This window comes from Gorilla gorilla, chromosome 21 (assembly GCF_029281585.2).
Source record: "Gorilla gorilla gorilla isolate KB3781 chromosome 21, NHGRI_mGorGor1-v2.1_pri, whole genome shotgun sequence".
Lineage (NCBI taxonomy): Eukaryota > Metazoa > Chordata > Mammalia > Primates > Hominidae > Gorilla > Gorilla gorilla.
Genome location: NC_073245.2, coordinates 20,224,308 through 20,249,029, shown reverse-complemented (window position 1 = coordinate 20,249,029; position 24,722 = coordinate 20,224,308). Strand labels below are relative to the sequence as shown.

At 39.0% G+C, this 24,722-nt stretch overlaps 1 protein-coding gene across 6 annotated transcripts in view; it reads right to left on the bottom strand.

The window, feature by feature from the left end:
- SNAP25 (synaptosome associated protein 25) overlaps positions 1-24,722 on the bottom strand; it is a 90,924-nt gene that overhangs the window by 2,355 nt on the left and 63,847 nt on the right. For 3 of the 6 annotated variants that reach the window (XM_004061809.4, XM_019016932.4, XM_019016933.4), the window contains exons 4-7: positions 20,328-20,376; positions 12,046-12,163; positions 7,996-8,121; positions 5,608-5,752 (exon numbers count right to left, since the gene is read on the bottom strand). In XM_004061809.4, coding sequence (XP_004061857.1) covers positions 5,608-5,752; positions 7,996-8,121; positions 12,046-12,163; positions 20,328-20,376 — 438 coding nt within the window. Of the gene's footprint in view, positions 1-5,607; positions 5,753-7,995; positions 8,122-11,765; positions 11,884-12,045; positions 12,164-20,327; positions 20,377-24,722 lie in introns of all 6 variants that reach the window. The other 3 variants (XM_004061808.4, XM_004061810.5, XM_055372965.1) reach the window with 1 other exon arrangement.

The window sequence follows — 24,722 nt, the reverse complement described above, 5'->3', positions numbered from 1 at the left end:
TAGATCTACTATGAAAAGTTAAAATTGATGAGACTTAAACAAATATAGACCATACATGGGCCTATTTGCAGTTGAGAGAAATGTAAAGATGAAGTATTAAATCATAATTGTATAAAATTAACTGTAGTCCATACTGTACTACTCTAATAATTTCATAGCCACCTCCTATTATTGTGGTGAACTCAAGTGTTGTGAGCATCCGTTTAAAATGCTCTGTGATACTAATCATCCTCACCATCTCTCCAGTAAATTGCATAGTGCAGTAAAAAGTGATCTCTTGCAGTTTCACATTTAAAAAAAATCATGTTTAGTGCAATACTGTAAACCTTGAATAACATCATGCACCCATACAAAGTGCCACCAGTGATGCTAGCAGTGCTCCCAAAAAGCAAAAAAAAGTCACGACATTTCAAGAAAAAGTTGAATTGCTTAATGTGTACTGAAGATTTCAGACCGATGATTCATCTTGTAAACAAATGATATAAACTGATGGTATCAATAAATACAGCATAGTATTATAAATGTATTTTATCTTCCTTATGATTTTCTTAATAACATTTTCTTTTCTCCAGCTTACTTTATCATATGAATACAGTAAATAATACATAAAACATAGATGTTAATGGACTTTTTATGTCATTAAGGCTTCCGGTCAACAGTAGGCTACTAGTAGTTAAATTTTGGGGGAGTCAAAAAATTTTCAGCTGCATGGGGGTTGACACCCTAAATCCCCATGTTGTTCAAGGGTCAACTGTACTTTGTTCCACTCATTAAACTTTGACAACATCAAGATTAACAACATCAACTATAAAGTGTGTACTATTATTAGCTCACTTTTCCAAATGAGAAAAGCAGTCAGAAACGATCTGGGGAATTTGTCTGAAGTCTTAGTACTAATAAATGGAGAAACCAGAGTCTGAATGCTAGCAACCTGGAGTCAGAGTCCACACTATTCATCACTTACTATTCAATTTGCTGAGATCAAATGAGTTTATACACATAATGTGCTTGGAATAATGTTTTGCAAAATGAAGGGCTCATTAGTTTATCTTGCAATTATTGTTACTGTGTGAAAACTTGGCTTGCTTCTGGGATGCTTAATAGTTTTTAAGTTGCATTTCTGAAGATTCATTTCTATGAGTTTAATAACTGTCTTTTCTTTAACAGATGCACATTTACTATGATTTTGTAACTGGCTGGCTTTAATCTCTTGGTTGATCTCTTTACTGCTTGGGTTATGTTTGCTGTATACGCAGCATGAAACCTAGGGCTGCTACCAGCATAAATCTTTAAATTCCAGAAAATGAATGATTCCCATCACCACTGAGAAAAATGCATCAGCAACCAGAGGTGAAGACAACGATTCTATTGAGGCTTTTCTTTTGTCCTTCCCTGACTGGTAATGCTGTCTATCCTTCTACAGCCTGGGAAGAAGAGGAGGAGGCTGCCAGGCAGTGTGGGGAAACCAAACTGTTTTTCTCTCAACCAGTATCACTCAATGATTACCAACTTTGTACCTATTGTGGTGCTGTACTTCCCAATTTTTATTGAGCTGAGTCTTCTGTATTCAGTTCATATCGTGAATTCTCAGGACATTAGAATTATCCATGTTCAAATAGAAATTTGCAAAGTTAAAACAAACATATTTCCAGATTAATCGTAACTTTGAATACCTGGCAATGGTTCTTTGTCATCTGTTTGGATAATTGACACTTGTCTTTTAAAATCAGTATTTACGTAGTAAGATAGGGCATTGATTTTGATTGTTTTGAACTACAGACTCACATTTTTGACCTCAGGTCTCTCAACTGGAAAATGGATAATCTCACCAATTTTACTTGGTTCTTAAGCCCTCCCTTTCCAGCTACAAATGGTATCAGAAATAATGACACTTCAGTGCAAAGGAAAATTACAGGATCAGAGCAATGTGAAATGTTCCTGTAGATTGAATTATTATGTTGCCAGACTAAATGCTTTGAAAAGCTCAAATGAGAAAAATAATTCATTTTAAAATGATGGCATTCCTGAGCGCAAACATTCTAGGATCTCCTGTACAAGAATGCACTGAGGGGCCTTCACTTGGGGATATTTGAAGTAGAGCATGAGGTTACTCTGGATATCCTCAAAGGATCTGGGAGGAGCTGAAACAGACTTATGTTCAATGAGCATCTGTGATTTCCACCTAACTTACTTCTGAAGCATATGAAAATTCCACCCCATGCAATATTTGACACAGAAAGTACTGCCCCTTTATTATATAAAAGAATTAGCTTCTTTTAGAAAAAAAAAGTCTGGAATCTCCTTGTAGATGTCTTCCTGGTATTTGGAGAATGCCCCTATGATCACCCTACTTATATGCTGTAGGACTTTATTTATGATGGCTGTCCCATTCCAATTTTTATATTTCTATTTAGAAAATTCTAAATTTGCTGGAGTGCCCAACATATGTTACATGTTTGTCCTTGTGGGAAGGCCAGGATGACCACCAAAGAGCCAGTAAAAGTTTAGAAGGAGCTGTTCAGCCCATCTTCTGAACACTCCGGGAATCTCTTCAACTTCAGACCATGCCAGGTAACTTTTAGGACACAGTTCAGACTTCCAGCCTGTTCTGATCCTGGGTTTGAACAGTTCTCTTACTATCCTTCAGGTGAGGCAATCAGGTCACAGAGCTGGTGAATGGCAAAACCCTGTTAGAACTCAAAGTCTTAGCTCTCAAATGCTGTGTTTTCTCACTGATAGAAGAACGTGAGGACTGCTAAAGCATCAGCCTCACTGTATTCCAACGTGTGCCTGTCATCTACCACTGACAACTTTATTTTTATTTATATATTTACTTATTAGAGATGGGATCTTGCTCTGTTGCCCAGGCTGGAGTGCGAGTGAGTGGCACGATCATAGCTCACTGCAGCCTGGAACTCCTGGGCTCAAGGAATTCTCCCGCCTCAGCCTCTGGAGTAGCTGGGACTGCATGCCTAACTTACCACTGATAACTTTAAATCAAAGTTGGAACATTGCTAAGGTATTTCCTTAGCAACAGTTCCCATAAACCCTCTGATAGAGGCTTGCTTCCAATTCAGTAAGTTTTCTGAAAAAATTATGTTTTTAACCTTAGAAGGTATATCTATATATGGTTATTTTTATATATGGTTATTTATATATAGTTATTTATTTATATATATAAGGTTATTTATTTATATACATAAATACCCTTAAGCAGAAAACGAGATTTTTAAATAAAGTAATTTCTTGACAATCTATGAGGATGTATTGAAAATCTCATTGTTAAGGACTCCCAAGACTTCACTATTGATCCAAGTGATGAGAAAAGATCATGATTGATAGAGCTGGGTAAAGGTTGCTGTTGGGGTCATGAGAGATTATGAGAGAAACATCATAAGACTCTCCTTACCCCTACAGCGTGATTGCAATTACATCTTAGATATGCAGGAAACTTCTGCATACTGTCCCGTTATCAGAAATGAGAACTTCAATGAGAAGGTGGAAATCTATTAATAATTGTGCAGTTCATGCGACGTGATCATTTGGGGCAATGCTGGGTTGAAGTGGGCTCTATTTAAATCATGTGTGGATTTTGATTCTGGAAAAAAAAGGGGCTATTTAAAGTGTTGACTGGAAACTAATTATTCAAAGGCAATTAGACCCTTCTCCCACTTAAATGATTCTGCATTCAAGGAATGATACAAATTGAAATAGTCATTATCCATCCACCTGCCTGGCTTCTGATTAAACCTTGTAGCTGCGTATGTTTCTGTCTTTATAGTACACTGGGAGTAGAAGAAAAACCTTCTCCCTAAAGATGAGAACTAGAAATTCAAAGTGGCAGAATCAAGATGCCACTTGCCTTTCCAGGAACACATTTTCTTGCTTAAAGTTCAACTCTGTCAATAAGAGTGTGACCCTTCTATTAGTAAAGATGCTCCTTCTGGAACCCTAATTGGCTTTGATGCATTATCTAGCTGCATCTGCAAGTAAAGTGGGTCCATTAATAGAAAATGAATACTTCCTGTTTTTTTCAAACTGTTTTTTCTGTTGGAGGGCAGCTCAGCAATGATTTTTTAGTTCATTATTCTGGGCCGTAATGGGTTAGGTCAGCTTGTGTTGGCTCTAGTGAGTTTTGAAACTCTCATTATTATTCTAGTATCTATTGATTTACACAGCTTTAAAAGCTTTATCATATGAAAGCCTTCTTAACAATGATAAGCATGCCATTACTTGCAAAAGTAAGCAAAGCACAAGTATTTTGCCAACCAAGACTAAAGTTTGCGTAGTTTTCATATTGATCAGGCAAAATATGCAATCAGATATTTTTAACATGGAGTATGTACAACACAACAGGACAAAGTGTTCCCTTTATGCCTACTTACTCCTTTTTCAAGTCATTGGAGGCTGCTTGCATACCAAGAAACTACTATTTAGACTTATGATTCTAAAAATCTTAAAAGTATCCTTCTCTGCTCACCAAAATGGAATGAATTATTATAAGAAAATTTAGGATATCAGACAAAGAACTTCAACATCTCCCAGGGAATAAACACACAACATAAGTTACCCACATTGAGTAGATTATAGATGTACAATTATCGTTAAATCTATAATGTCTCTATTTCTCCTTTTTAGCATTTGGACATAAGAGTTTGTAATCAATATTCAAGACCCTACTGATTGAGGAAAGGGCATGAAACATGGAAATATAAATTATGTCGGAGTTCTGTGTTGTAGAATATCAGGTTTTGGTGCCCTAGGTCTCTTTATAGGAACGTTCCAGTGTTTCTTTCCAATCTCTTCTAATTTTAAGCCCCCAAACCCACCCCTTCCCAGTCTACTCCCTCCAGTCTTTCTTATGGCCCACGTTGACATGGTGGATCTTAGAGCCAAGTCTGGTGTCCTTGTGTAAACTCAATTTCATCATATAAAATTCCCTGTTTTTAGATCTGGGGATGTGAACTGTTAAACTGGAAATGGAACCTGGATATTTTTGAATTCTCATTAAAGCTTTGGCATTTATAAAAGCAAAGCTCAGAATCATGTCCTGGCTAAACTGACTATTCTTTCTCCCATTTTCTGATTCTATCCCTTCACCACCTCCACTTGACAAACTATTAATACTAACCATCCTTCAAGATTCAATTCAAAGTCAACTTATTCTGAGATTTTCCCGAACTTTGCCTCTTGAGATCTTTCCTTATCTAACCTTGTTTAGCATTTTATCTGTGGATCTCTTAGTGAATTATATTTTGAGTGATAGAAAATTCATCTGGAGGCTCGTAGCCTCCCATAGGCCGTGAATTTCTTGGCAGTAGGGGTGGTGTCTTTCTCATGTGTACATGGCCCACAGTGCCTAGCACAATGCCTGGCTGACAGGAGCCTTTGAGAATATTTGCTGGATTAAATTTGACCCTCTTATTTTCACTCCAATTCTGTTGCTGAGTCCTATATTTTTCTCTTGGAAAATGAAGAACATTTCCAGCTATCAGTGCGCCTGAATCCAAGGTCGTGTTTTGAGGATGTTGTTATGCCCTTCACACTTCCTGTTGGTCATTTCAGAAGTGACTCGCAGTAGCGACTTGCTGACTGCCACGTGCTCACCTTCTCCATGATCCTGTCGATCTGGCGATTCTGTGTATCGATCTCATTGCCCATATCCAGGGCCATGTGACGGAGGTTCCCGATGATGCCGCTCACCTGCTCCAGGTTTTCATCCATTTCATTTTCTCGGGCATCATTTGTTACCCTGGGATCCAAAGAGCAAGTTTTAGAAGACAGAGGGTGGAAAACATATTGAATACCAAGGACCCAAAGCATAGTGGAAATCTGTCGTCCTCTGGGCATCAACTTTATCTATCTTTAATCTCCATCCAGTACAAAAACACATTTTAGCTTTCATACATTTAAAGAAAAATGTTTAAAATTGCTTTTTGAACCCTTGAATTTCTATTCTTAAAGAAGGTATATTAAATAGATTAATTTATCTACTTTCTCATTCCTTCCATTATGTTGTTTCCCCTTCATATGTTTATTTCAATTTTTATTTTTTAAGGATGAAAACATTTTGTTTGAAAGGACTTTAGGTCAGAGCACGAAGATGGAATTAGAAACGATATTCTTCTTTCTAAGAATATTCTTAATATTTCTAAGACTCAAATTAAGTCTCAAAATTTCTAAGACTCAAATTAAGAATACAATAAAAAGCTTATTGTGCTAAGTCAGAGTCTCTGTGCTCATCTCTTTTCACACTTGGGATTGACACCAATGGGAAGAGTAATGATAATTACAGTTTGCCCCTTAACCCTGCTTGCTCCCAGGAACTCCGAGGAGAGCTACTTGTTCAAGATGACTTTTATTTACTCATATGTTAATAACATGGGTTTTTTAGTGGCATGGTGCATAGGTGATTTCAGAGTCAAAAACTGTGAAACTGTGACAAAAGAGTATTGTTTCAGGTTGAGTGGAGTGGGAATGGGAGGAAGGAGCTGGCTCACAAAACACATTACATTTTTTCACAGTCCAACTTGAAAGTTAAGGCGGTACTTATTTCAGAATTTCCCTAGTATATATGGTATTGAGCTAAAAAATATTCAGAAGGGTTAAAATCCTTCCCCATTGGTAACTCCCAATGCAGACTGGCTCATTATGGTTTCAAAAGCAGCCCAGGGCAGAGAAAATTAAAAAACTAAAGGAGAACTTTCTAGCTTTTTCCTGTAGGGAAGAAGTTTATTTAAATGATCATCAATAGCTAAGAGATACTTCTAGTTCAATGGTGCTTGGCCCTGAGTGCATATCAGAATCACCTGAGGAGCTTTAATGGGCCACAGGTGCTTGTGTCTCACTTCAAGAGATTCTGGTTCAATTGGTGTGGATTGGGCCCAAACACTGGTAGTAAAAGAAAAAAAGTCTCCCCTGCTGATTCTAATGTACAGCCAGGCTTGAGAACCCTTGGGCTACTTTCCCTGGGAGCAAAGGGAGAGCTGAGTTCTGAATTGGCTGATGTGTGTAACTTGAGTTGTTTTTTTTTTTAAAGGAAATGCCCCTGAGTCATAATTTGAACTTTTAAAAATAGATATTTAAATTGCCTTTTGATTCTAGGTTTCAAAATAAATCATTAATAAGAAGCTCATTATTCTCTATTTTCACTCCAAATCCATTCTTGGACCTTCTTTGCCAAATCCATTCTTGGACCTTCTTTGCTCTGTGCTCTCAGGAGCTGACCTCATGACTGTATCACCCAGCTCCTCTTACCCTCTGGCTTTCAGTAGGCTTTGGCTAATGGCCAATGAAACTGCAGGGCAAGAGGAGTGAGGGGTTACAGCATTTATTTCCCTCTTTCACTCCCTGTTAGCTTTGGTAGTGGCTGTATTTCTCTACTGATAGTTCCTTGCCCACAGTCGTAACTATTGCTGGGTTCTGATAATCATTCCTTCTCCTGTCCCCCAGGACTATGGTGGTAACAACTTCCTACTATTGCTAGCTCAGAAGTGCTTCACCATTTCTTGTTATTAGTCCTGCCCACCCCTCTGTAAGTAGTCTCTTTTATAAGCTCTATTCAATTAAACTCATGGAATGTGATGCCTGTCTACTGCCACATTGAGTCTGGATGTGGTCATGTGACTTGCTTTGTCTAATGAAACCGGCAAATACAAGGTAAGCAAGCAAAGGTTTGGTAAGTGCACTGAGGCTTGCCCCCTTGGAATGCTGCTACCACCATGTAAGGAACCTGGGCTCTCTTGCTGAAGAGGCCACATGGAGAAGAACAGACATGCCCCACCAACAGCCCCAGCCAACCACCAGACAAGTGAATGGGGCCATCTTGGATCACCCCACCCAGGCAAGGTCCAGGAAAGGCTTAGAAAAGAACACTTAGCCGGTATGTAGATTAATGAGCAACAAAATGGTTGTTTTTTAGAAAACCACTCAGTTTTGGAGTTGTTTGTACTTGACAATAGAGAACTGCTACAGTGTATGCTGCATGAGGCTCACCTGCGGATGAAGCCGCCACTGATGGCCATCTGCTCCCGTTCGTCCACTACACGAGCAGGCTGGCTGGCCACCACTCCGTCCTGATTATTGCCCCAGGCTTTTTTGTAAGCATCACTTGATTTAAGCCTATGCAAAAGAGAGGGTGAGTGACAAGGCACAGGGGTGGAGGAGCAAGCTCTCAACAATTGTCACTTCTTCAAGCGAAGAATCGAACCAAGCGAATGAGTTTTAAGTCGAGGCATTAGAGAATACCGATATATCATAATCCAGACCCAAACAGTTGGCCACCACCATGCCTCAGCTACTCAACATTTCACTTCCAATCAAATCCATTGCAATGGACTGCAATCTTTGCCCACAAGGTTGTTCTTGTTTTGGTTTGTTTTGTGGTTTAGTTTGGATTTTGGACAAGGATTAAGGTAGCTGGAGGACATTTAATTCTATTTTAGTGATGTGATTATATTTGGAGACACAAAACACAGAGAAAAACATACTGGCAGACAGACACAAAACAAGACTGCCAAGTAGAGTGTGCACATCACACCACAGCAACACACTGTCATCAAGAAAACATCCTCAACCAAGTTTTTACACACCATCATGCAAAGATCCCTGTGGAATATTTTTTTTTTCCCCAACACGTGTGGAACTAACATTTCCAAATCTCCATGAAGGACATAAAGGATTGGTGGTTGGCCAAGAGTGATGGTCTTTGCATTGCCTCTAGAGTGATTTGAATTAGATAATATATCGGTACTTCCAAACAGTCACCATACATCCAGAGTTGATGTACAAACCTTTGTCCACAGAGACAAAAAGTAAAAGAAGCATAGTGAAATGAATGCAGGAAAAGAGAAGAGAGAACAAGCCATCTAGCACCAAAAAGGGAAACCCCTCTACGTCTTCTTCATGCACCAGCTACAGGCATGAGTAGAAAGTGAAGCATTCTCATTTAAGCCAAACTACTCCAGAAGTTGACCATTCTCGAAAAAGGCACTAGCAGGACAGTAATAGCCTTCATGAGGATTTGAAACGCAGGTTCAGTAGCTTCTTTGTTGGGCTGAGGGGCAGGGCAGAGAGTGCTTACAAACTCCTACTTTAAACTATCCTGGGGTTGTAATGGAGGAGAGTGGTTTAATGCTGGTATGGTCTCCATGGGCTGTATTTCACTGAGCTGCCTTGGAGAAAAGACTTAAAATCCAGGCATACCTATTGTGCCCAATAGAAACATGTGCAGCATATTTTGGTGAGTGTTGTAATTAAAGGCAATCAAAGATGTTTTTAGGTTCTTTACATAGTAGAAACCATATGCTTTTTAGTCCAAAAACAAGAGACATTCTTTGGTCCCATTTTCACATTTTTTTTTTTGTAAGACACCAGAATTTAACATTTTATTTTCTTCTTTCGCCAGAGGACCACAGCCATCTATTAAAACTGGCTCTAATACTTGCAGACTGGGGGCCAAGCAACCCTAGAGACAAACTGGAAAATTGTACCAATGGAATTTCAGCAACTCCCACAATCAAGTCTATAATGCCGCAGGCCTTAGTGCAGTCAAAATTTATTGCACCAAAGGGCCATGGACCCGTTCAATGAAACGAGATCCCCAAACTAATAGGGCTTAGAGTCTGGCTTTTTTAATTTTTATTTTTCCAACTCCCCATCTCCTCCCTCCTCAGATTAAAAGAAGTTATATGGACTTTGTGATGTTTTCTGCTATGTCAAATGTCTGCTATACCATCTTTGGCAAAGTCAAAGGAGTGGGAAGTATGCGTTTCTGAAAGAAGGCAAACCACTGCACCCACAATGCTGCACATAGACTCACATCACTGCCGTACATCTACCATCGTCCCTTGAAACATGCCGAGACAGGGCGAAGCCCTCAGAGAGTCCAGGGCACCACCAGCCACTGCGTTGTGACACATGGTTTTTAAAGCATTATTTACACACAATAGGGAACACCTCAGTCAAGCTTTGAAGCTTAGTTTAGGGTCTCTTGTGCATTAAGGAAATTAGTGACCACTCAAAAGTGGAATTCGTAGGAGCCATCATTTCATTAGAACATTAGAATCCATCCCAGGGGACCCTGCCTTCACCCTTTCTTCACACACAGTTGATGAAGGGGGGAAAATGTATCTGTTGGAATTTATCATGAAATGGATGGAAATCTCACCTGGGGGCAAGTTGCCACTGAAAGGAATATACAGTCAAATCTTGACTAACTGGAATGCTTGGTAATGAGGCTTTTTTTTTTTTCTGATGAATTATATGACTTTCTTAATGAACAGCGGGGCCATGGAGGAAAGTTTTGTTTCATGGATGATGAGTGAATATCTTTGCTAGACTCCTGAGCCACTTTCCTGCCTGAAAGTCTTAAGGTAGAAGACCTGATTGAATCTTTCCTTGGTTATCATTTATACTGATTGCTTGATGGCCTTTTCTGTGAAGATCAACTCTTATTGTTTGGTCCTCATAGATGTGGAAGTTGCAGGAGGATGGAGACTAAGTGAGACAATGCAAACTACCCTGGAAGAAAAACCATTTTACATTTCTGATGTGATTTTTTTTCTTTGTTTCTTTTTTGCTAAAAATGGAAGGGAGCAAGAGCATGCAGCTGAGGTTTCCAGTTTGCTAGATTCCAGTTAATCAGGCTTTACTGTAGATCATTCTTTAAAAAGCAAAATTTTTTAATTTTTTTGCAATATGAGCCCCTCCCCCTCCTAAACAGGAAGTGGGATATTTTAAATCAGCCTCAAAGTTTAAAGGATGTGAATGGTCATATAATCTGCTAAAAATGACGTCAATTTCTATTCTAAAAGCTAGGATCAGGAGAGCTTTTAGGAAAAAGTCTTCTTTTAGAAGGGGGAAGTGGGAGGGGTGAGGGAGATTGGATAAGGAGTTTAATTTTCCAAATGCATGTTGGGCAATCCACTCATGCATTTCTTTTTCCACCACTAGTCAAATGAGACAATCTTCCAGAACCCTCAGTTTTAGGTTCCTTCCATTGCAAACCTTTATAACCACATGTCACATTTCTGCTACATTCCAAAAAAGCGTTGCAGAACCTTGAGAACAGTTGAATGTTTTGTGATGTTGTGCATGCAAAATCTACACATTTCAACATTTCAGCCAGTGTACGGGTAGATCTTCCAAGGAGAAAAATTTGGGAGGGATGCGTCCAATTTGAGTAAGGCTTGAGCACTTCTTGCTGAAGAACTCATTGCCTCTGTGTTGGGTGCAGTGGCAGCATCTATTGACAAAATTTGGCAACTGGTGGGCAGTAGAAAGGGAGAATCTCTGTCATATTCTCTAATTTATAGAATCCTTCCCTGGGCCAAATTACCTGTCTCTTTTATTTCGGAAAAAAATCAAACCTTCGCATATGTGTTTCTCATCTTCCAAACTTACCCGCAGCCTTTTCTAAATCTGTAATTTTGACTCTTGGGGTTGGGGAAAAGGAAGTTCCCTGGGTGCCTCTTTCTTGAGGCTAGCCTCTGTCTCAAGGTACACTTTCTGGAAAATGTTGAAACGTTCATCAATAAAAGTTGCTGACAGTGAAGCTTTCACTGTAGTATGCCTGATTTTTAATGCATCAACAGTAACTCCTGCTAATATCATCTATGCTATGAGATGAATGCATTGGAGACGGTATTGATCTGTTCTGCATGCCACATGCTCATCCTGCCTATGAGATTGGCAGGAATGAGCTTGTCAAGGCTTGGAGATGGGCCTTGGGAAATCAAAGCTTCAGGCAGGCAGGCAGCACCTACTTGTTACAGGGACACACACAAAGCCCGCAGAATTTTCCTAGGTCCGTCAAATTCTTTTCTGCTTCTTTCATGTCCTTATTGATTTGGTCCATCCCTTCCTCAATGCGTTCCAGTTGTTCTGATTAAACACAAGTATTTTATCCCCACAGAATGAAGCAGATGGAAAAGGACAAAGAAAAAAAGACAAAACTTCAGACATTCACTTTGACATTAAAAAAGAAAAAAAAAAAAAAGAAAGAAAACTGGACGCCACAGATTAGAGCTGGTACCCAGTACCTACTTGTTACAAGGACATATGAAAAGGCCACAGCATTTCCCTAAATCTTTTAAATTTTTCTCAGCCTCCTTCATGTCTTGGTTGATATGGTTCATGCCTTCTTCGACACGATCGAGTTGTTCTGGTTAGGACAAAGGGATGACAGTGTGGAATGAATTTTTTGGGGGTCTCCAACAGAACATGAGAAATGACTATGTGAAACAGAATTTGAAAGAGAGATATTACAATGCATTGTCCAAGAGGATGCATTGTTGAAGACTGCTACCGCTGCCCTACACAGGTATGGGTGGAAAGAAACAAACCAAACGATGCTCAAAATACTTTGTAATTCAAACATGATGGGATGGGGTGGAAGGCCTGTTTGATTCTGAGTGTCCAGGAAAACAGCACAGCATATTCGCTTACTCAGGCACCAGTGAAATCCAGGAGAAAAAAAACAGGGTGTTAGTTTATGTTTTAGGCATTCCAATTTAACGCTACTAAAGAAAGTATTTGCTTCAACTTTAAAATATCTCCATCTTTTGGTTTTTAAGCATCCTCAACCAGATAAGGGTAGAAAATAGAATCCATTTTCTTTGGAGACAACAGCAGCAGCAGCAATCATAAGCAATGGGTATGGATCTCTTTTCTTCCCCTAGCAGTGGCAGTCTAGCCAGAGGTAGCCATGGTCTGCACTTGATTGTGCATATGTAATTCATAAAAGCTGTTTTTTTTAAAAAAGAGTAACATCCACACAGCAACATTGTAAGTCCTGGAACATTGCAATTCCTCTATCATCCTATGACTTAATTGCTATGAATGTTTTGGAAGGCATTTCACTTCTCTGCCCTCTGATTTCCAAGTCTATAATGGGGGTCATGCTCCAAGCCCAGGCAGAGAGCAGGGAGAATGAATGTCTCTTTGGAAGTAGGATGATGAATTGGAACATAGGACAATGTGGTGTCACTGCTGCCAGCATAGCTGACCTTAGTGTATCTAAGACATAGATCAATAGTCATAAAAATGATTCATACTTCTAGGTTGCCAAGGTTACATACACCAACTTGATTAATTTTTTTGAATTGTGTCACCAAATTGAGATAACTACAAGTTCAATGAAAGGATTTTTAAAACAGCTTTTAAAAGACCATTAAAGGGAGGCAGCAATGGATGTCTTGGCTGTCTAATTACAAAACCTAATTACATTTCCATTCCTCTTTTCATCTGTATTTTCATGCATGCATGCCTGTGCCTCCTGGAATAAAGGCATGCCTAGAATACAACTGATAAGTACATTTCCAGCCTAAGGGCATACATTATCACTTAAACACAATTTCACATTAAGTTATGCAGTGGAAATTGTGCTTCCAAAAAAACTAAGATACATTCACTAGTGACCCAAACTGCCAGACTGTGAATTTGGAAAATAAAAGCCTACTGTGTTTTCTTTCGTGAGGCTAAAGAATAGAATTCAGTTCATGAGGAATCTGCTATTTCTCTTATGCTTTTGAAATGACAGGTGAAAACAAAATTTCATTGTTTATCCAGCATTGAATACCTGGAGGAGATAATAAGGTAGTGCAGGAGAACTTTTGCCGAATAAATACAGGCACAGTGATGGCTTAAAAAAAAAAATCCGCAAATATAGCCGGGTGTGGTGGCTCATGCCTGTGATCCCAGCACTTTGGGAGGCCAAGGCAGGCAGATCACCAGAGGTCCGGAGTTTGAGACCAGCCTGGCTAACATGGTAAAACCGTGTTTCTACTAAAAATACAAAAAAAATTTCTGGGCATGGTGGCATGCGCCTGTAATCCCAGCTACTTGGGAGGCTGAGGCAGGAGAATCTCTTGAACCTGGGAGGTGGAGGTTGCAGTGAGCTGAGATTGCACTATTGCATTCCAGCTTGGGCAACAAGAGCGAAACTCCGTTGCAAAAATAAAAATTACAATTAAAAAAAATTTTTAAAAAGGCCATATATATATATATATGCCATCTAGTATGCATATATATATATATATATATATATATATATGGCAATCCCCTACATTCAAGAAGATTTTTTTCTTTTCTAAGGATTTCACTCCAGTTTCCTTTTAAGAATGCAATAAATTAGTCTGTAGATCAAGGTAAATATTCAAGTGGAGGGACTGGTGTGGGGAAAGGAACTCATCATCAGATGAAGAACCATTATATATACAGACAATAGGGATGCCAAATCCCAATCAAGTAATTGCTAATGGCCTCTGGGAGTGCAGACTTGAGACGGATTGGAGGAGGCATCTGGACTCAGAAGGAGAGATGCTGCCCCCAGCTAATGACAGCTGAAATAAGCATGGATTATGGCGTGGGGACACATATGCAATTATTTGTCCTTCTTGAGGAGTTTCTCCTAAGTTACAAAGCAAGTTGATAATTTTTTTTTTTTGGCCAAAATATTAACTCTCTGACAAGATATTAGGGACCCATCCACTGTGCTTCCAGAGATTAGGAGGTAACATACATATGTGAATTGGTGCACAGGTGTTGGACCTATGAATTAGATAATTGACATTAAAAAGGGAAAAACAAACAGGCACGTCTAAATCCATATTTCAGAAAGCTGGGCTCTGCCATCGGTTACCAGCTTAATTTGGCAAAGTTTTGACTAAAAGAGAAAACTCTGAAGCTGAATTTGATTCAGAAAACCATTCAGAAAATAGTTGATTCAGAACACTGTTTTATAACTACCAATATCAGTTGAATATATATTTACATAAGAATTCTAAGTCAAACCTTTAATTTAAAAAATATTGTGGAGTCATTTTGTTGCAGAAATTCTAGCAATAATATTAATTTTTAGAGTGTGCTGAGTTATGTTTGTGGAGATGTTTGGCATATTGGGACTTCATGGCACTTCAGTGATTTCTGTGAAGATGCTTCTCGGGAAATGCTTATAAGCATCTCATTCTGGGATGGACAGCAGCATCTCTGAGGCTGATGCAACGCACTATCCAGTGTTGACTGCTTTTGATCTCCCTAAGCTTGTTTTCTGGCTCATTTCTGTTTATTCTTGGGGGCTGGGAGGAGAATAACATTTTGAGTTGGGAGGGGGTCTTCAGGTAGGTGACACTATATGTTGGGGCCAGAGATTGGGCTTTCTTTTGCCATGATATTGGATCACTGGTTATTTGTGATAGATCCACCAATGACAGAATCCTCAAGGATCTATATTAATGTTTTCCATTAATATTTTTCCAATGACTGGTGAAAACAAAATTTCTACTAATCTCTCCTAAGTAAGCCAACATGGGGCCCTTAGTATTCTCAACCTAGTAAAAATCAGTAGAAGAATAGTAAGCATTAATACTATTAATCTAGTATGCAGCCTTCATGAGTATATCCAGTTACAAGACGCTGCCTCTATGAATTTCTTTTTTCTTAGCATTTATGAACATATAGAAATTTATTTAAATTTAAATAGCCCTATGTGGCTATCATGACTAAGTACAGCCTTAGTCATTCATAACAGATATTGGTGAATGGACTTTAGCTAGAGAGATGGTTTTTCAGATGCCACCTTGTAGTGCCATGAACCTTTTAAGATAGCTGACTCTCCGGACAGGAATTTACTTTGTCTTTCTTCTGTCAGACAGTAGTCAAATATTTCACTGTTTAGTTTGGAGCTGATCCCAGGAGATTTTCCCAAAAGTCACATCTTCAGCATCGAAACAGACATACAACTCAGCAAAGACCAGCAAAAGGAACAAGAGATATGCAGGTAAAAGCCCACATTAGTGCCAAGGTCATTTGGGGACTTCCCTTGGTGACAAATTTTCTAGAGGAATGAAAGTCCCAGGGCTCCGTATGTTTCCAGGTCTGGTTGTCATGCTCAGTGCTCCTTGGTGTCTCCCGATACCTGGGTATAAAGCAAGAATCCCATAGGAAATTTCCTAGTGCAGTCATTTAACTGGACAACCTGGAATGGCCTGGCCTGACCCAACAGTGGTTGAGATGGTTCTTTAGAAGAATGGCTGTTTCTTGAGGCTCCCGTGCTGCTGTGAGGTAGAAATAGTCAACACTTTTGGTGCTCATGCATAAACAAAATTAGTAGAGCATAAATGAAGAGAAATTTCAAAGCAGTTACTGATCTAAACAAGTAAAGGCAAAATTAAAATGCACTTATATGGCAGTTAAGATAGCTGTTGACGTGCTCATCTGTCAATTAGAAAGGTCCTTCTGTGTCTCTACGGCCTAATTAAAAAAAAAAAAAAGGTCCTAAGCTCCTATTATACTATAAATGAAATGTGTACCATTTAAGACCGGCCAGAAACCACCTACTTTCGGGGGTTTTACAGTTGCATGTTTCTCATCAGTGTCTATCTACTCACCACACATCTGGTAAAACCCAGTCTATCCTTGTTTAACTGAGGAATTCAGCATTTACTGTGGTATGGCCATAATTGAAATGTCTTAGCCGAGAACATTAACTGTCTCATGGGGAAATCTGTCAAACAGACATTCTATTCTGCTTTGTTTCTCGGAGAATAGTACATAAGTGATTCTGGAGATAATTTGTGCTAAAGAAGATATATTTTTGCATTTTTATGAAGATTTCAGCAAATTATATCTCTAGATTTTCTTCATCAAAGTACAATGCAATTTATCACTCATGTAAGCCTGTTATTCATGTTTTCTCTTTTTGATTCCAGGTTTGTATATATTATTTTCCATGTCTTTATGTCACTGCTTTATTGTTCGGGGGGAAAAGGCTCTATTCTAAATCTTTCCTAAGTCTACCCTCCATTGTAATGTCTCTTTTTCCACCCACATGAAGTTACAAATTATTAACTTAAAAAATAAATAAGGTGAAACTGCTAATTATTTGAGTGTATATGTTTCTTTTATTTATTTATTTTTTTAATTTTTTTATTTTATTATTATTATACTTTAAGTTTTAGGGTACATGTGCACAATGTGCAGGTTAGTTACATATGTATACATGGGCCATGCTGGTGTGTTGCACCCATGAACTCATCATTTAGCATTAGGTATATCTCCTAAAGCTATCCCTCCCCTCTCCCCCCACCCCACAAGAGTCTCCAGAGTGTGATGTTCCCCTTCCTGTGTCCATGTGTTCTCATTGTTCAATTCCCATCTATGAGTGAGAATATGCGGTGTTTGATTTTTTGTTCTTGCAATAGTTTACTGAAAATGATGGTTTCCAATTTCATCCATGTCCCTACAAAGGACATGAACTCATCATTTTTTATGGCTGCATAGTATTCCATGGTGTATATGTGCCACATTTTCTTAATCCAGTCTATCATTGTTGGACATTTGGGTTGGTTCCAAGTCTTTGCTATGGTGAATAGTGCCGCAGTAAACATACGTGTGCATGTGTCTTTATAGCAGCATGATTTATAGTCCTTTGGGTATATACCCAGTAATGGGATGGCTGGGTCAAATGCTATTGCTAGTTCTAGATCCCTGAGGAATCGCCACACTGACTTCCACAATGGTTGAACTAGTTTACAGTCCCACCAACAGTGTAAAAGTGTTCCTATTTCTCCACATCCTCTCCAGTACCTGCTGTTTCCTGACTTTTTAATGATTGCCATTCTAACTGGTGTGAGATGGTATCTCATTGTGGTTTTGATTTGCATTTCTCTGATAGCCAGTGATGGTGAGCATTTTTTCACGTGTTTTTTGGCTGCATAAATGTCTTCTTTTGAGAAGTGTCTGTTCGTGTCCTTCACCCACTTTTTGATGGGGTTGTTTGTTTTCTTCTTGTAAATTTGTTTGAGTTCATTGTAGATTCTGGATATTGGCCCTTTGTCAGATGAGTAGGTTGCAAAAATTTTCTCCCATTTTGTAGGTTGCCTGTTCACTCTGATGGTAGTTTCTTTTGCTGCGCAGAAGCTCTTTAGTTTAATTAGATCCCATTTGTCAATTTTGGCTTTTGTTGCCATTGCTTTTGGTGTTTTAGACATGAAGTCCTTGCCCATGCCTATGTCCTGAATGGTAATGCCTAGGTTTGAGTGTATAGGTTTCAATTTTGCACTGGAAATCAGGTACCACTCTTCTATTGGGCACCTGTTGTTTGGTTATTTTTTTTTTTAAAAGCAATGACTTGCTGCATCCTCAGTTTCAAAGCCTGGGACATTGTTACACAGATCCAGCCAACAAGTCACGTAATAATAACAAACCCATTTGAGAGTTCTTAAGAATTCCATTGCTACTGCAATATCTTCAACATGGAACTCTAGTAGACTTTGTTATTTGTGTACAACTTTTGACAATTTGTATTGTGAAAATTGAAGGAAAAACGTTGGGGTTTATGTTCAACTGTTTTTTCAAACTTTTTTCTCCTTTTTTTGATCAATTGGTATATATTTATTGAAAAAGTTTAATACAAATAAATAATGTAAAACTGAAAGCCTTTATGTGACAGCCAGATGCCTCCAGCTGTGCACCTATGCAGCCTGCCACAGTGTTTACATTGAGGCCAGGCTCTTCCTGGGATGCTTCAAGCCAATGGCTGAGCACAATGGGCTACTAGTGCTAGAACATTTCTGCCCAACACAGGGCTCCTCTAATCAGCAATCTTTGCTCTCGGGCTCCCCATTGGCCTGGCCAAGGGCTTCTCAGAGCAGTACCCATCTACTTTTATAGGCATCAGACCTGCTTCATAGTCTGAAGGCTGTCTCTGCCTGCTCCCGGCAGCTCTCCCCTTGACCTATCACAGACATTTCCCCAATAAATCTCTTTTGCTTCTAATTGCTTCCTGGCATTTGCTCCCCAGGGGACCCCAAATGAGGCATCTTCCTCCAGTCCCTTCTTGCTCCCACCCCAACTCCACAGAAGTCAGTAAATTACCTCATGTATTATATTGGTGGCAGAACAATTCTTTTATGGCCGTACCACAATTAATTGGGTTGGTCTCCCCACCGACAGATACTTAAGTAAGTTGTTTCTAGTCTTACACTATTATGAGTAAGCCACATGCATTTTACTTCGTATAACTGTAAATGTATATCTGCACTGTAAAATTCTAGGAGTGGAGTGTCTTGGTCAAAGATGGGTGCCCTTTAAAATGTGAAGATATTATCAAATTATTCTTTAAGACATTCGTATCAGGTTACAGTGCCTAGCTGTGGAATAAGAGTTTCTGTTTTCCCAACATATTCACAACACTGGTTATTATCATTTTTTAAAATTTATGCCAGTCTGCTCTAAAAAGTGGTATCTTGTCCTTGTTGGTGATTAGAGCATGGTTTCATACATCTGTGATGACGTCTTATTTTACATCCATTTTTCCTTTAGGTTGCTGCCCTTTTCTTTGATATGCAAGGGCTCTCTGAATTTTAGGAGAAGTGCCTTCTCTCTGTTATCTGTCAGGCACGTTCCCCCCCACAGCTTGAGATTTATGCTTAGAGTTTATTTAAGCTTTCCTGTGTTGTGAATACATTGTACATTTTTATCTTTGCCATTAAAAAAAATAGTCATGACTCCAAAAAATTTTCTAATGCTTTTACAAAATATGAATAAAAAGAAAAAAACTTTGCAGAAATCTGTTTATTATGATAAGAATTCAGAATGGAATCAGGTAACTGACTTGTGGCTAGAATTATGTACAATCTCACCATAGGGCTAGATACATTGAGATGAAGAAAAATGATGGTATTACCCTTTTCAGTTTCCATGTTAGGTATAGAGATGCTATATTAAAAGGCTGGCTCTCTGATTTTCCTTGCTTCTAGCATTTCTGTAATAATCTTTAAAACAGGCCAAATATTTCAATTGGTTCAATGTTGTATTTTCCAGATAATTTCCCTCAGGTTATATTCTGTGAAAAACAGCTCCCAGGTATTTAAGAAATACCCAAAACTACTAGATACTGAGTTGGGATGGTCAAAAGAAGTAGACAACATGATATGCCATATGCTCATTCTATCTACGTATTGTTAGAAGAAAATCAAATTTATTGGGAAAGTTTAGGGGCAAAGATAATAAGAAAATTCTTACACTGTCCAAAATACTATCATTTAAAAAAAAATGGCTTTTGCCTTCAAAATTCTGTTACCCCAACATATATAACAGAGATAGTGGTATCATTGATTCACTCATGAAGAAGGCCTCAACATTTCCATACGTTTACCAATCTTTTCAACAGAGAAAGAAAAAAAGCAAGATGAAAAATCTAGAACCCTCACATTCGTGTACATGTGTAACACATGTCAAAGCCACCATCTGCGTATGCACAAATAATTTTAAAATGCACATTATTCAGAAGAGGAATTGTTCTTACTGAAGAAATCTGAACTTACCTCCTTGTTCATCCAACATAACCAAAGTCCTGATACCAGCATCTTTACTCTACATTCCAATAATGGTAGCAAAGTTGAAAAGGAGTTAGAGAGAGAAAAGAGAGAAAGAGAAATCAGTAAGGGGACAATTAGCCCTATAAATGGAAAACGAAGAAGGACCAAAAGAAAAAAGGGAGAAAGTATGACAAGAGCCCTGAGGGGTTATGGAGGGATAGAAGAATGGGCCAGCTGTGGACTTGATCTACCAGTGATGCTTTAGGCAGAATGAGGAAATGGAGCACTGTCTCCATGGGGTAGGGCTGGGGTGGGGCCTGCATGAAATCGGAATACACATACTTCATATTATACTGTAATTTTATGTTTGGAAATAAACGTGTCTACAGTTTTTATAACACCAATCACAGAAAGCAAACCTTTGGAAATCTTCTAGTCTAAATTTTCTTCTTTGGCACGCTCTATCAGAAAGTCTTCATCAGTGAAATTGGGGAGGGATGCCCCATGGGAAGATGTGCAAGAATCTTGGTGGTGGGGGTTGAGGTTTTCAGGTTCATCAGAAGAGAGCATGCCTTTACAAAGGTTGGGAAACACAACTCAAAAGGAAACTCACTCTCTCTCCAATTTTCTGTCTCTATAGAGAGGGTCTACAGTATTTAGAATGGGTTTGAGATGAGAAATAAGGGCTCTTAATTCTGAAATCTAACATTCTACATAATAATCTAGTGTGAGAAAATAATTCCTTTACAAGCTTTACAGAAATTCTTCTGTGCCAGGGAAGTCTTTAAAAGGCATCCCTCATCTCCTTACTGTTCAAATAAACCAAATACCACCTGAACCATGGGCAGGAGTTGGTGGTCAGGACAGAAGGAACAAAGATATCTGTATCACTCATACTTAAGAATCCTCATTTCTAGAAAGCCTAATCAGTTAATGCCTTCCATTTTACAGGGCGACTGTTAATGGGTATAAAATGGCATTGCTTATAGTTTGGATGAATTGGTTTTTCAAGTAAAGCTCATGGTACCCCCAGAAGAAATTCTAAGCTAGGACCTCTCTCATGGTGCTTATTTTCCACTGATGTACTTTGAACTAAGAAAGAGAGAGATACTAGTGGAGGCCAACAAAGTGCTTTTAAAAAAATAGTATTTTAACAATTAAATTTCAATAGTGCTTCTGAAAAATAAAATACTGAAAATGATTTCTGTGAGCTTTTATAAACTCACCATTTTAGAGAATGTGTGCAGTTAAATCTCCAGGACACAAAACCCTACCTTGCCTTTGAGCACCCTTTGATAGGCTTTAGTGGCAAAGTCAGGATGTAGTATGGACAGGGCTGGCCCAGGGTGGCCTCAGGAGTCCTTGACAGCACAGACTGTGGAGACAGACTCTGGGCTGGAATGCTGGTGATTTCATTCCCTAACTGTGGGGCCTCAGGCAAGTGTCCTGACTGTTCTGTGCCTCCATTCTCTCCTTTGTAAGACAGCAATGACAATAGTTAATACCTCATTGAGGAAGTATGTGCGTTAAACAAATTACTATGTGGAATGTGCTAGAATGGAGTGTTTCTAAAATAAGTGTTTCTAAAATAAATATATTCAGAAAATGCATCTACAGCAGCCTATCTAGGCAAACTAAAAATATCATCATTATCAAGTATCTGAAGCTTCTAGACCACTACTTTTCAAACTGGAATGTGCATATGAATCCTCTGCACATGAATCATCTTGTAAAATGTGGATTCTGATTCAGTAGGGCTAGGGTAGAGCCCGGGCTTTTCATTTCTAACAAGCTCCCTGACATATTGAGCTGGTTCAGGGACATACATTGAGTAGCAAGATTCTAGACCACAAAAGACATTTCAAAATATTTTCTTTAAATGGGTTGTAAACAGGCTTTTGTCTGTACTAGCCTGTATTTTAATGATTTATTTGCTCTTTTCTGCATTCTTTCTCCATTTCTTGTGAGATGAAATTATAAAAGGCAGATGGCTATTCGGGCATAGGGATGTGACAATGCAGGTTCTGCTGAGGGCAGAGGCATCTCGGAGAGCACTTTCTCCTCGAGGGCCCAATCAGGCCACACATGAAATCTTCGCTCCATTCTATTGGGGACAGTGGATGGGAAAAAGGTTAGTGATTTTAGTTTGGTCAGTCCAGCCCTCATCTGTTTACACTTTCTTGATATTCTATTATACCCATTTATTTTTATGTGGAGCCCTGCAAGTATAATTGCACATTTGTCCAATTTGGTGCTGAATGTTTTAACACTAGAATGATTCACGGAACTAATCTGAGGGAGCAAGAGTTTTTTAGGTTGCCCCAGTTTGGGAGAACAGAAGCAGAGAGCACTGATGTGGGAGTCACGAACACTGGGTTGTGCTCTTAGCTCAGCCAGCAACCAGTCACGAGACCCTGGAAGAGACATCTGACCTTCCAGAATGTTTCTCCACGTTTAAGATAAGGATAGGGATGCTGAGTAAGATTGAGAAGATTGAGTGGTTGGTTAATCACTCACAGGCTCCTTTTTACTTTCCTTCCTTCCTTTCCCTTCCTTCCTTCCTTCCTTCCTTCCTCCTTCCTTCCTTTCTTCCTTCCTTCCTTCCTCCTTCCTTCCTTTCTTCCTTCCTTTCTTCCTTCCTTTCTTCCTTCCTTCCCTCCTTCCTTCCTAGTGTTTATTGAGCCTCTACTCTGCTCTAGGCACTAAGGATAACGGGTAGACAAATGCATGACCTCTCAAATGTGTTCCTTTGTTTGTGAGACAATTTGGTCAGGTGGGCAGAACCAGGATCTGGGAGTCATTACTTCTGAATTCTAGACCTATCTTCATAATGCTAGTGCTCTAAGGTCACCTGTTCTGTGTCTCAGCTTCCCAGCTGTCAAATGGGGACAGTAACTGCTCCCTCATAATTTCTCACAGTAGTTATGAGAGTAATATGAGCCTCAGAGGGTCCAGCCTCTCAAGGTTCACCTCTATGGGAAGCTGACGCCTCCGTGAGTTCAGGAAATAAGACATTGAGTAGAATCTCAATCCATTTAGAATGAGCTGCTTTGTTTCCTTAGATCCTTTTTTTTTTTGTGGAATTCTCAAAGAAAAATAATGATTGTAAGAGATGCTGGTGGAAGAGAAGTGTGATGTGTAAGAACTTACACTCTGAAATCAGGTAGACCTGGGTTTTAACTTCATCTCTGCCGTTTATACCTGTGTGTCTCGAGCAAGCTACTTAACCACTGTGTACCTCAAGTTCCTCTACAGTAAAACAGAGATCAAAGTAGTAGTAGAAGGAAGCTAACAAAGATTAAATTAGGTAATGTACATTTGATGATGATGACAATGATAGCTCTAAGCAGAGTATCTGGCACATTTCACCTCGGTACATGTTAGAACTTGCGTTTGGCTCCACTCTTTTGCTGACAGCTTCTATCAAAAATAACTAGGTTGCTTTTGTGGGGAGCTAGAAGCTTAAGGAGATGGGCAGGGATAGAGACATGATTTCAGGGAGGCAGAATATTACTTTCTCTTATTCCTTAAATAGTATTATGTTTTAGTAGCTAGGAGTGTGAGGAGGTGGTTCTATTTTTATCTAAGCTCAATTCTTAGTTTCTGTTTGAGATTGCTGGGAAAATCGCCTACCTAAAAACAGGGGAGTTGAAGATACGAAGGATTACTTTTTCTTTTCCATTTCTTTCTGTTCTCTTTTATTTCTCTATTTTAATTTTTAAAAAAATTTTTCCAGATGAACTAAGACAATCTTTATAGAACGTTTCAAATCTCTCTTTTGCCATTCTGAGATGCTTTTCCCAAAGTCTAAAACATCTGAACTAAAACTAGAACACTCCAGGCACTCTCTCCAAAAGACCCCACATCTGCATATCTGAAAAGGACTGCTTAACCTGATTTTTTTCATTTTTAGGGGAAAGTTTGGCATACACCACTTTAGAATGCTTATTCTCTTTGCATGGCCAAAGTGTCTTGAAAGTCTTGAAAGATAAGTTGGCATAAAAAGAAGGATGCTAAAACATTCATGAAATATTAGTTGTGCAATAACCACTCCATGGAAGTTGTGTGGTGTCTCTGAATTGGCCTGCCTGAAGGCTGTGGGGCTTTTCCTGGGCTTAATTTACATAGCCCAAGGCATTGATGTGCAGACTCCATTTCCTGCATTTAGCATTAGCAGAGTTAACTTTTTTTCCTGGAATTAAATACTCCCTCCTCGAGGATACCTTAATGAGTCTCTTACCAGAATCAGTTGTTCCCTCCCCTATGCGCCTAAGGCAAATATGGCCTTGAATTTGCAGAGCTACTTACATATCTGTTTCCCAGCAAGATACCAATTTACATCTCCCTTCCTATCCCCAGAGTTAGGCATTCTGTGAATATTTGTTGAAATGCATTCACCAA